This window comes from Pteropus alecto, unplaced genomic scaffold (genome assembly GCF_000325575.1).
Source record: "Pteropus alecto unplaced genomic scaffold, ASM32557v1 scaffold121, whole genome shotgun sequence".
Lineage (NCBI taxonomy): Eukaryota > Metazoa > Chordata > Mammalia > Chiroptera > Pteropodidae > Pteropus > Pteropus alecto.
Window position 1 is genome coordinate 14,523,389 of NW_006434369.1, and position 13,190 is coordinate 14,536,578.

A 13,190-nucleotide genomic window follows, 5' to 3' on the forward strand; every position below is an offset into this window, starting at 1 on the left:
ATTTTTCTGGGCCTTAATTTTCTCATATGTATATGTATAAGTGTGCAAGTTTGGTCTTAATGAGCTATAGTGTCATTTCCAGCTCTAAAATTGTTATTATTTTTAAAATAATTTTCATCGTTCTTCAGCCAGGCTTTTTCTCCCATATTCTGCATGTTCTTCTGTTTGCTTGTATGAAGACCTGCTCATCACCTACACAGGGCTGGGCTGTGATCTGCTTACTTTATAGCTACTGTTTTGCAAATTAGCTCCAAATCATTTCTCCAGGAAGAAAAAAAAAAGCAGAAATCAAACACACCACAGAAAATTCTGTAACTGTTTGGCTGGCCTCAGTGCATCTGGTTCTTTTTTAAAAAGTTCCAATTTCCTTCAATACTTTTTAGAAAAAGTACATTTGCTATTGTTTTGTTTTGTTTTTTCACTCCAAATGCAAAACAAAAAACAAAAATATAATCATAACAATAAGTCTAGTTAACGTCCGTCACCATATATAACACAATTATTTTGGGGTGTATGGTGAGGACTTTTAAGATCTACTCTCTTGGCAAGTTTTAAATATGCAATACCATATTACTAACCATGCTGTATATTATTTCCCCATGATTTATTTATTTTATAACTGGAAGTTTGTACCTTTTGACCTCCTTCACCCATTTCATCTAACTCACACACCCTGACTCTGGCTGAATTGTTAAATTGTCTATTTCATTCTTCAATTCTGTCAGTTTTGCCTTCAGGTATTTTGAGGATCTATTTTTACATGTAGATATGTTAATGATTGCTATGTCTTCCTAATAGCATTACCCTTTTATCATTATAAAATGTCCTTGTTGTTCTCTACTAAAAATATTTGTCATAAAGTCTATTTTGTCTGAAATAAATATAGCCACTCCAGCTATCTTTTGGTTACTCATGCATCTTTTTACTTTCAACCTATTTACATCTTTGATTATAAAGTGTACCTCTTATATACAGTATATAGTTAAATAATGTTTTGTTATCCATCTTGCCAATTTCTGCCTTTTGATCAGAGTGTTTAGTCTACTAATATTTAACGTAATTATTGATAAGCAGGATTTACATCTGCCATTTTACTATTTCCTTTTCATATAGATTATTTCTTTTTTCTACTTCTATTCCTCTATTAGTTCCTTATTTTATGTAAAATAGACATTTTTAGTATACAATTTTTCCACTATACATTTTTCAGTTTTTTTCTTAGGGGTTTCCCTGAGGGTTACAATTAACATCTTAACTTAAAAACAATCAGGTTCAGATTAATAGCAACTTAATTTCAATAGCATAAAATAACTTTTTTCCATTCCCCTGCCCTTCGTGCTGTTCTTGTAATACAGATTATATCTTTCTACATTATATGCCCATCAACACAATTTTGTAATTATTGCTTTATGAAGTTGTGTTTAAAGTCAGAGAGGAGAATTACAAAGAAATATTAATTTTCACTATCTTTTCTGTTTCTCTATGCAATTACCTTTACCTTTTTTCTTTTTGAAGGAGAGTTTTACAAGATATATGACTCTCGGTTAACAGTTTTTCTTTCAATAGTTTAAATACATCATCCCATTGGCTTCTAGATTTCATGGTTTCTGATGAGACATCAGTTTTAATCCTATTGATGATTAAATTGTCTTGGCATCTTTGATGACCCCTTGTACATTATAAGTCACTTTTCTGATGCCATCTTCAATATTCTTTGTCTTTAGCTTTTGATAATTTGACTATGAGGTATTTAGGTGTATATCTCTTTGAGTTTATCATATTTGGAGTTTTTAACTTCTTAGATGTGTATATTAATGTCTGTTACCAATTTTGAAGCTTTTCAGCTGTTATTTCTCAAAATTCTTTCTGCTCCTTTCTCTCCTCTCCTAACTGACAAGTTTTTTCTTGGTCCAAGCTTTCATTTCCATTTAGGAATGTTTTGTTAGACAAGCCTCAGAATCCATCAACTTGTCCCCACTTCTTTCCAACAAATCGAACCCCACCCTGTCCCTGCAGCCATTGGAATAGCCAGAGCTTAACAATTTCAGGGTGTGCTGTCATTTTTGTCACCAATATCATTGTCTGTATTAGGAGTATATCAGCAGAGCCAGAGAATTAGGGCTATGCCTATTTGTTAAAAATACACAATTTGCAAGATAGACATGTGCCTTTCTTCCACACCCTGCCTTTTTTAAAAATAAAAAAAATTCAAACACTTGGTTTACCCTTGAAGTTGGTCTAGTACATCTTCTTCGGGGCTTTCTCTTGATCTTCTTTTTTCTCTCCCTCGATCTCTAATAAAGCTGCAGAAATAAAGTTACAAGCTGATATCTCTTTCTTCCCTTTTAGGGATTCCTTTTCTCTGAAATCTTTTTGGACAGATTGTAAATGAAATAACCCCATGGAGTGTTTAAGCAGTTAGCTAATTTAAAGGCAGTGAAGAACTCCTTGTTCAAGTTATCCACTTTCTTTTCTGTGAATGTATAGTACACAGAACCCTGAAGCCTATCATGGCCTCAGCTGTGTTCTCTGTCCACTTCTCCACCTTGCATGGGCTCTTACAACTCTAAATGTGACCTTATCCAGCTGTTAGAACCAGGAAAGATTTTGAACTGTGCTCTACCTTATTTTAATTTTTTTTAAAAATATAGTCTTCTTAATTTGGGGAAAAGGAGGTATAGTACATGCTTATTATAAAAATTTCAAACATTGCAGGAAATAAGCACAAAAGTAAGAGTCATCTACTTTCTAACTACTCAACATTTTCAGCATTTTGCTAAGCATTCTTTAATATGTCTCTTGGTATATAATATTCATTTTTATCATTGCATAATAAATTACCAAAAGTTTAGCATTTTAAAACACAAATTTATTATCAAACTGTTTCTGTGAGTCAAGAGTTTGGGCACTGGGTCCTTTCCAATGACAGCAACCAAAATATTAACTAGGACTGTTGCCCCATCTGGTGCTCAGGGCTCATTCTTTGAACTCAGTTCCTTGCAGCTGTAAACCTCATGGAAGCATCCATCTTCTTTAAGGCCAGCTTTGAATCTTCAGTTTGCTCTGTTCCTGACCTCTAGACCCACATTTAAAGGGCTCACCAGATTAGATTATGCAGTCTTATGTACTTGTCATTGAATTTTTGTGATCATTTCCTGTGTGCAAATTCCAAAGAAAGAGGTTTGCTGAATTAAAGTATAAACTAAACCAATGCTGTAACATCCCTTTAAGGGTTTCCAAGCAGTGCATGGTGCTGTTTTTCTAGTGAAGCTCTAACTTTGGTGAAGATTTTCTGGGTACTTTGTACCAAATACTATTAAATTATTAGCATCTTTGAAATAAATTCCAGAAATCACTGTCACTGAAAGAAGCATGAAGAAAGTAACATAAAGCAAAAATGTGTTCCTCACTTGTCATCTCCATCATTATCAACCCCACAAAAAGTTATTTTCAACTTGATTAAATAACTCTCAATGAAATGGGGGCATTATTTTAATTTCTACACTGCTTCTTTAGAAAGAGGCAACAAGGAAATTAGATCACTTTGAAGGTTTATAATTTTTTTTTTAACTTTAAGTGGACACTGCACATTTTGATAGTATAATGGGAAGTCAGGTTTCAAATGAAGGCTCTGAGAAAATATTAAACCATGAATCTTACAAAGATTTAATTACACCTGCCTTGCTAGGAGATGTCCTCACCTTTTAATCACCAATACTTTGTGAGCACCTCCAAAGAGCCAGCTCTAATGCTGCAAATGTGATGGTGAACAAAACAGAGCCCCAAAAGTGAATCTATACACTCTACACATGCATGACGAAACCGCAAGATGAAAACAGAACAATTGTTAAGGATCTAGATAAAGAAGCTTTAAAACAAGAAATAACCTTTCAGGAAACATATATATTTCCCAATCTGGAGAGTAAGTATATAGAATTCAGAAATGTCTATAATTATTAGCCTCTTTCATGAGGGAAATTGAATATAAACAACAAGTATGTATAACCAGAAATACTTAACAACCAGCCAAAAGGAAACTCTTGTGGCAGGGGTGGCCTAGAACACATTTTCCACTGGTCATTCCTGAACAGAGAATGACATGATGGAAGAAAGTCCCTTGGCTTTGGAGGTAACATCCTCTCCCTCTGCTCATGGCCATTCTGGGAGCCTGGTCATTGGCTTTCCACATGTTGACTAAGGCCCAACCCCACTCGAACTTGTAGGCAGTGGGTGAAGTAGACAGCTTATAGTTCTGTCCACCTCACCCACTGCCTACGAGTTCCTGACCCTCTTATTAAACTCTCCCACACTAAATACACAGATAAGGTCTCAGTCATAGGTGAAAGTGGAAGAGATCACAAGTAACTAATTAAATATCATAATAAAAAAAAAAAAAGAAAACTTTCCCCATCTTCTGGTCATTTGAAAAGAAATGTTATCCTCAAATACATATTTTAATCTGAGATCTTAAATGCAAAGCTCGTTTATCTTGTTCAAGGCTAACCTTGCCCAAGATATCTGAATTTAAATAAGGAGATTCTGGGACCTATTAATTTAGGGTGGTGGTGTAACAGTGAAAGCCAGCATTGCTAAACAACCACAAGTTGTGTAGGAAGCAGGACTGTGTCCATTTGGAATTCAAATGCTTCATTGCTGTGTTTTCTGTATCTCTGCCTGATGGTACAACCTTCTCTATTTTAAAGGGAGGCTAGTAGTCATTGTTTAATATGGTTACCTTTCTGCCAGCTTCAGAGCAAAGATAGAGACTCTCAAGTGGAAACCAACCTCATGTTCCCGCCCCAATACCTCCACACTTTGATCCTGATCTACATCTGCACCTCCCTCCCACCGCAGACAATGCCTCACTCCCAACACCTGTCTATGGTGCTTCTCTTGACCTCATCTTCTTGCATTGTTGGTATTGGAGCATCTCTCTCTTTATTCTCTCTTCATTCCCACTTCACTCCACTGGTTTTTCCTCTATAACCATAACAATCTCTCCTAATGTAAAAATAATCTAAACAATCTTCCTTGCATTGCATTACTTTCCAGCCACCGCCCTATCTTCTCTTCCTCCCATCACAACCTAGATTGCTCTTGAAGGAGAAATCTACACTGTATCTTCCCCTTCCCATTCACTCCTCATTTGGCTCTTGCTCCCACTTTCCTCCATCATCAGTAAGGATGCCAGAGACTTCTTCCTCATTAAATCTTGTGTTACATGTGTATATAAAAATACATGGGTTTTCATCTCCTGTATTTGTCACAGACACACAAGTTCATCATGTTCAAAACGAACTTTCCACCCACCCAACACTTCTCTCTCCAATACAAATCTTCTTCTCTTCCTCCTTCATTGGTCTTGGTAAATGGAACCATCACACTCCCTGCTAACTCAAAAGTCTTCCTCAAATCATCTGGTTCTCTCACATCTCCATAAGCCATCAGTTTTACTTCCCAATGGCTCATTTCTCTCTCCACAGTGATGAACAATTCCGTGGTGAACACCTTTTTGATCCATTGGAAACTACTGCAGTATTTTGGTGGGTGGGGGGTAACTCAGCTCGATCTCCTGTACTGCCTCTCCTCACACCTTCCACAAGTACAGAATTGCACATTTAACTTGCCCCAAAAGAAAGCCCAAATATTTAATTTGGGATCAAAAGATCTCACAATCTCTTCCTGATCTATAGCTTAACTCAGTGTTTAAGAGCACAGACCCTGGAGCTCTATCACTTACTAACTGTGTGACCTCAGGCAAGACTTTTAATCTCTCTGTGTTTCAATTTACCTTATAAATGAGGATAATAATAATAGTACCCTTCTGATAGGGCTCTGGGAACAGCAGATGTGTTAATATACAGAAAGGTTTTAGAAGGGTACCTGACATACAGTTAAGAGTGATGTGTATTTGTCAGTTTTGTGATTTGCTGCCCACCCATTACCTGCCATCCCTCTTTTCTCATGCATACAAATATGAAAACTTACTACAGCCCAAACAACAGCCTACAGTTCCCCAGACACACTGTGTTGGCTATTTCATGCCTCCACAACTTCATCCTTTGTCCTTTATTGACCTGCTAAACTCCTACTTATTTTTCAGGACTCAGTTCAAATATCAATTCTGCTGTGAAGCCTCCCCTCATGCCCTGAGAATTTCCCATTGAGACCCCATTGCAACCCAGATGAATTTTCATTCTGTCATGCATCACTTCAATTAATTATTTTTAAAAGTCTGAGAGTTACCATTTTTGAGCACTATCACATGCCATATGCTGCTCTAAGTGCTTAACATGTATTATTTTGTTCAAGCCTCACAGCAAATTTATGAAATGTTTGAACAATTGGTTTACATGTTTGTCATTCCTCCTAGAATGTGAGCTCTTTATGGGCAAAAACTTTTGTCTTGATCTTTGTTGAATCTCCAGCATCTAGCATGGTACTTGGCACAAAATGGGTACATAGTTAAATAAGTAACTTTGAATTGAGCCAATCAAAGATGAGCTGAACTCAGAGAGAGATGGAAACATGAACGAATTACTGACACTGAAGGACATTTAGGGAAAGGATGAATGTTAGTTAGATCTGAAATTCATCAGTGCTATAAACAAAGACTGTTATAACTACCATTAAATTGTTATTACTATATGAATATTTTCTGTAGTGTGGACAGGTTAATGTGCTCTCATTTATTTCTGTACTGTCATATAATTTCAGGTCTTTCCAAGGACATAATAATACAATTCATAATGACATTTTATTCCAGGCTCTTGACTTGAGGGTCATGAGAAAAGTTTTGCATGTCTCTCAGCTCATGGGTTGCCCACCTCTGATAAAGGATAAAGAGACACTCACCCTGACAACCTTCCTTCTTATTGAACACCAGATGAAAATTTGTCACAAATTGTAGACAATTATAGTCAGAAGTTAATGTTCTAGTCTTAATGGCAATCATTTAAGTCCATACAAACAGCATTTCATTTCTTAATTATTACAAAGGATATGCTTTTTATAAATCTAATATATGTAAATACAAAAGTAATTCAAAGACATACATATATATATATTGGTTTTGATTAACTTTTCTTCCCTACCCTTTTATCATGTAATAAGTTCTGTTTCATTAGGTAGCAGAGAATGGCTAAAATCAAAACTGTGTAATGCACTCATTAGAATATCTCTATGTGTCCTTGAAGCTGATATTAGCAGGAGAAGAGCAATGTTCACTCATGTGAGTGCCCCCAGCTGTGTCAATGGAAATGTATCTGCCCAGCAAACTTGAGCCTAGAGCTGCAAGATATCTCTGGCATAGCCTCAGGAATTTTTTGTCACTTTTTGGAACATTGAATGTGGTCGGAAGTTTAATCTCACTGGAGTACTGTTTTCTAAGGAACTACCATTGCTGGAATGAAGCCTGGATGACAAGGCCTGATCTTCCTGTTGGATTTGGTGGTTGGCAAGCCGTGGACAGTACTCCGCAGGAAAACAGTGATGGTAAAACTGCATCTTTCCTCAGGGGAACTGTTTAATTGCCGATCTTCATTTTGCTTTTATGATTGCACTTGATGTGTGGGAAGCACTCCCAGTGGGAACATCAGAAGCGTGCTTTTTGGGCACATGTATAGTATTAACTACCTGCCGATTAGATTTAATTTCATTTCAATGGTTGGCTTTACCCTGATTATTTTATAACTTTTAGAAAAAGAGCATAAAGCTCAACATATATAATTCATCTGCTCTTGCTTTGATAAGCAGTTTTGAAGATAGGAGAAAAAATATCTGTGTAAGCATTTTTATTAGGCTATAAAATGTACTTCAGCCCTCCCTGATATAAGGCAGTAGAGAAAATAAAGGACTCAAAAAAATAATTACAGATTATCCTTAATTTTAAAATTTTTTATCCTTTTTATTTTCTCAAACCCTTGTGTCAAGGGCTGACTTTCAATAGATTGCAGCAAGGAAGCTGCTCTGCTACCTATGAAACCCTAATGCAGAAGCAAGTTGCCTATGAATGGTTTAGCACCAGGTTCCCCACAAACATACACTGAGTGATGGGCGAGGGAGCAGCCCCCTTTATGGCTGTACCCTGTACAGATCATCCTTTAAACTGACATTTGAAATACCAATTTTAATACCTGATTTATTTATATGTTGTGTGTGTTTTTTTTTTTTAAACTGAGTATGTGGGTATTTGTCATCTAATTTGAAAACTATATTAAGCAGTGAATGGCAGCTATGACCTCCTCTGGATTTTTATAAAGTCATATTATAAGCCTCCATTTATCTTCAATATGATGATAAAACACAGTGGCCTGGAGACATTATGTTTATTTCCTCAGGTATTGATATGAGATATTAGTGTGTGTATACATACACATATACATAAACATTCATTACGTATTCATAAGAGAAACTTAGTGTATTTTAAGAGAGAAAGTCCAACACTTTCTGGTGTTCTGGATTATATATCATGAGAGACTTCAGAGGTGACTAATGGCAATTAATCTCTTATTAACTAAAGTTACCTGGGTAAAATTTAAAGAACTTTGTTAATGTAAACATGGGCCTACTGACTTCCTGAATGCATGTTGGACATTGGTCAATGTGTGTGGTTAGTGTCTAAATTCTGCAGTTAAACTTGACATATGTTCTCAGTGTCCAAAAACACAAAATAAAAATCAAAACAACAAACAACATAACCACTGAGGACACATCACCATTTCCCACATTACAGACTCCGACTGTAAAAGGATAAATATTGCATTAGCCAACAGCTTGGTACCCACACTTGTAGGTTTGTAGGTGGAAGAACAGATGCAAAGAATAGTGATGTCATGCATTTTTTTTTTCATGGCTTCAAATTTTGGTTTGAGAAGTCATTTCCAACAAAATCCTCTTGATTATATATCATCATCTGCCCTCCCTGGCCATGGAAAGCTTTTTGGCTAAATCAATAATGAAGTTGAAAAACACTCGTCACTTCAGTGCTGTGACCTGTCCTGTATCTAGACAAAACTGAAGACGACAAACTTATACTCTTCTTCCTCTGTGTGATGCAGGAATGTATCGGTGTGGCCCAGCCTCTGTTCAAGCCATTAAGCATGGTCATGTTTGCTTCCAGTTTGATGCACCCTTCGTTTTTGCAGAGGTAGGTGGAAAACCAGGGGAAAGTGCTACTTTCCTCCCCAACCTCTTAATATCTCAAAAAATAAGATACTGGGTTATTACTTCTAAATTTCCCAGGTACGTGGCATATGCTTTGTTTTTATAAAGTTAACTAGCCATCATTCTAATCTGTGGGCTCTTAATTGTAAATGCAGTTCTTACCTAATATTTTCTTTCCTTGATAATTTGAGATTTTTTTTTCTCCTCAAAAACAATTGTCTTACTACCTTAGCTTAGTTCTCTGCACCCATAAAGTAGGTATCAAGTGCTCCCAAGAAATTAAGTGTCTAGATGGATCATGCAACTACAAATTGGTGGAGACAGTCCATGAATTGAAATTTCAGTGTACTATGTTACTCTGAGTCTAGACCAGCAATTAACAAAAAAAACAAAAATTCAAACACACCCCAGCCACAGTCTTAGTCTTAGAACTACAATCCATTTCCTGCCATTCCAGGCCATCCTGCATCAGAGTAAAGGAGAGTAGAACTGCCAGAATGGGGTGGTGTAGGGGAGAAGGTGACTGGACTGCAGCACACTTAATGAGCTGGCAGGGACACTTTGGTGAAGGGTCTAAAATTCTGGAAGAACTAGATGGGATCTATAAGCAGAGGAAGCAGATAATGGTACTGAAGGAGAGAGCTCTGAAAAGCTGGGAGGCTGCTAGAGGTTGGGGTCAGGAGGTGATAGAAAAATATGTGAGAGGCTGAGAGGCAGGACTTACCTAGAGTATAGTCTCACCAACAAATACACTGAAATAATGTTTATCATGTTCTGAGTTCTTACTATATAATCACTTTGTCTACCATTTGCTGTTCTTAGCAATTCTTAAAATGGGTATTGTAATTTTTCCAATTTTACAGAAGAGAGTGGTTAAATAACTTTTCCACAATCACCTAACTAAAAACTAGCAGCAGTAAGTTTGAAAGCCAGGCAGGTATCTGACCTCACACTAGTCTAAAATAAGTAAATATCTATTATTAATATATATCAGACACTGTGCTGTGGGGAATTCAGAGGCCTATGTCCTTAAGAAATTTGATTCTTGAAGGGAGGTGGAGTACATAAGCACATCAAAAGTTAAATAACAATAATACAAGAGATGCTATGGGACAAACTGTCAGATGAGCAACATAGGTAATAAATGATCTACATTTATACATACAAGTTCATTAACTGAAAAACATGAGCCAGGAACCTAAGTAGGACAGCAAAGACCATAAGACCTTGTCTATGGAGGAAGGGTGACAAGGGGACAGACAGTAATGACACTTTTGTGATAGCCACAGTAAGTTGAGCAGAGTGTTGCCAGAGGCCTGGAAGGAGCATCAGGATGCTCCCTGCAGGTATCAGTGGCTGAACTGAGTCTTGATATGGGATTAGTAGTTTTTCAAGCAAAAGGGGTAAAAAAGAAGCCAGAGGAAGGAAAAAATTTTTGGCAAAGGTGATGACTTGAGCATCCGAACGGTGTGTATGTGGTGGGGGAGGAGGAGGGGACATTAAAAGCTATTTATGCAGGCTCGCATAAAGTGATGCATCAGGGGATGTCAAAAGATGACAGCTGAAGAAAATAGACATAGGGAACTTATGTCTGAGAAGCGAGCACCTCAACCTGTAAATGAAAGAGTTACCACGGGGGAGAGATGTGAGATTTGTGGAGCACGGGCTTGATGGGAACCCCGCTGAGTGAGGAGACCAGCTAGAAGGCTGTGATATTACCCCATGCCAGAGAGAACTGGACAAATGGCAATGGCAGAGGAAGGAGGAGGCAGGATTTGGTAACGTTTAGTAAGTACAATGAGCATAAATATTTGGACAGCAAAATCAGAAATGTGAAATACACAAAAGGAACAGCGTTTCTTTCATCATACCTCCCATTAGTTTCTAGAAGCCATGGGAGAACAGGCATATCGTACTTGGAATCTTTTCCCCTTTATTTCACTTTTGGATTTGAAGATTCATCCAGACCTCCCCAGCTGTCATATGATAGTTTATGATGCTACGAGCACCTCTTAAAAGGAAATCACTCTAAAATTCACAAAGCCTTGTTTTTATATTTTTATTATGCTTTATTGCTGCTAAGAAGAAGAGAGGAAAGAACCTGCCTCCAAGAGCAAATTGCCTAATAGCTGTTAATGCAAACACTTTTTGCTATTATTAAATATAGATCGGGGTGTTGTGAATGTCATCAGGATTTGCAGATTATAATTACTCCTCTCTCACCCGCTGCAGAGTTGTCTGACATAGTGTACAATGTGTTGCTCTGACACGGGCTGAGCTCCAGGGCTGAGTCATTTATAAGAGATGTTCTAGATGTTGAAAGTGTCTGAAGAATCTTTTCACTAGAGTGCCTAAAGTAGGAACCCATGGGGGATGTCAACATGACTCAGGCTTTAGTCTGTGTCCGCTCTAGCCTCTCACTGCCTACCCCAAGTATGTCAGCTGGAGTTTGCCTTTTCTTGTCTCTCAGTATGCTGACTTGGTCATTCCTTAATCATTTTCAGACCAGATCAAGCATTATGTTTATTGACTTTTGGGGGTCTTCTCAGGGCTTTGGTCCTCGTTAGTGAGAGCAGAATCCAAAATGAGAGGGGTATGCATGGAAACCACCTTAATTTCTATTCCTTTTCCTTTCCTCCATTTTAGAAATTTATTCTTAGCATTTCTAGATTTCTTTCAGGGCTTGAGACTTACTTCTCTCCCCTCCTTCCTTCTCATGCCCTCAGTGCTGGCTGAGTTTCTCAGTTCTGGAGGCCCATCTTCCTTTTCTCTCCCTAACTTGTGGTGCCTTGGGGCTTCTAAAGAAGTGAGGAGGAAGCAGAACAGGTCTAAATGTCTGGAGTCATCTTCTGAATTCCCATACTCACTGAGTTCTCAGGAGTTGTTGCTTCTCTTCTATCTTAAGCTTCTAATTGGATCTGCTGTCTCCTTCACACCATCCCACCATCACGCACACACATGCACGCACGCACACATCCACACACACACACACACATACACGCACACACTTCCACCTTCCCTCCCTGGCACTGGGCTGATTTTTGCAGCAGAGATGACTGGCTCCTCAGAGCCACAGTAACCAGCCCATTGCTCTAGCAGGTATGTCTTTCCTAGCTCTTGACCAGCAGTTCTCTGTGTACAAACTGCACAGCTGCTACTCTGCAGATTCTTTATTCTCGATTCCAAGTCGTATATTTTGCTATCACTAATTAGATGCAGCCCATTTTTTGCTGCATATTCTATTCTGATCTAAAATAATTCATTCAAATAACATAAAACTTAGAAATCATCTTGGTTTTTCTTCTTAACATTCCTGAAGCGTCTTGCCAGAAATATCTTTAAAAATTGTCATTTATCAACCATGTCTATGATCTTCATTATTACCCTCTGAGCTCTGTACAGCAATGAATCCTGTGAAGTAGCCTGCTAATTCATCTCCCTCCTCTGCTCTTACCCCTTTTCTGACCATTCTCCACAGATCAGCGAGAATTGTCCTTTAAAAATGTAAATAAAAACATACTATACTGCCTCCAGCAGTCTAATAAATTCCCACCACCCTTACAATAAAATTGAACATAAATCTTTACAAGATTCTTTGAGATCAGGGCCCTGGCTTTCTTCCACTCCTATCCCTTTCTCATTTCCCTCCCACCATAATGACCTTCTTACTCTTCTGGAAGCATTCAAACATGCTCTCATTTCAAAGTCTTTACACTGGGAAAATGTAAAGTCTTTTGCTAGGAAAGCTCTTCCACACCACTTTGCATGTTCTGTTCCCTATATCCAGGTCTCTGCTCAGGTCACCTCTTCAAAGTAGCCTTCACTCACCCTCACGCCCTACTTAAAATATCATAATCTGCTCGGTTGTTTTTATCCTCCTGACCTGCCTTAGCATTGATTATTTCTCTCCTTTCTAGAATATAAGCTCCAGGAAGGTAGTAGCTGCTGGATCCTCATTGCTGAAAGCAAGTTCTGGCACATAGTAGTCATGAATAAATGCTTGCTGAAGGAAGGAAGGAAGGAAG

The 13,190-nt window shown here is 37.8% G+C and overlaps 1 protein-coding gene across 1 annotated transcript in view; it reads left to right on the forward strand.

Moving 5' to 3' along the window:
* F13A1 (coagulation factor XIII A chain) overlaps positions 1-13,190 on the forward strand; it is a 168,740-nt gene that overhangs the window by 116,786 nt on the left and 38,764 nt on the right. The window contains exons 9-10 of the mRNA XM_006909291.1: positions 7,391-7,494; positions 9,060-9,148. Coding sequence (XP_006909353.1) covers positions 7,391-7,494; positions 9,060-9,148 — 193 coding nt within the window. The remainder of the gene's footprint in view (positions 1-7,390; positions 7,495-9,059; positions 9,149-13,190) is intronic.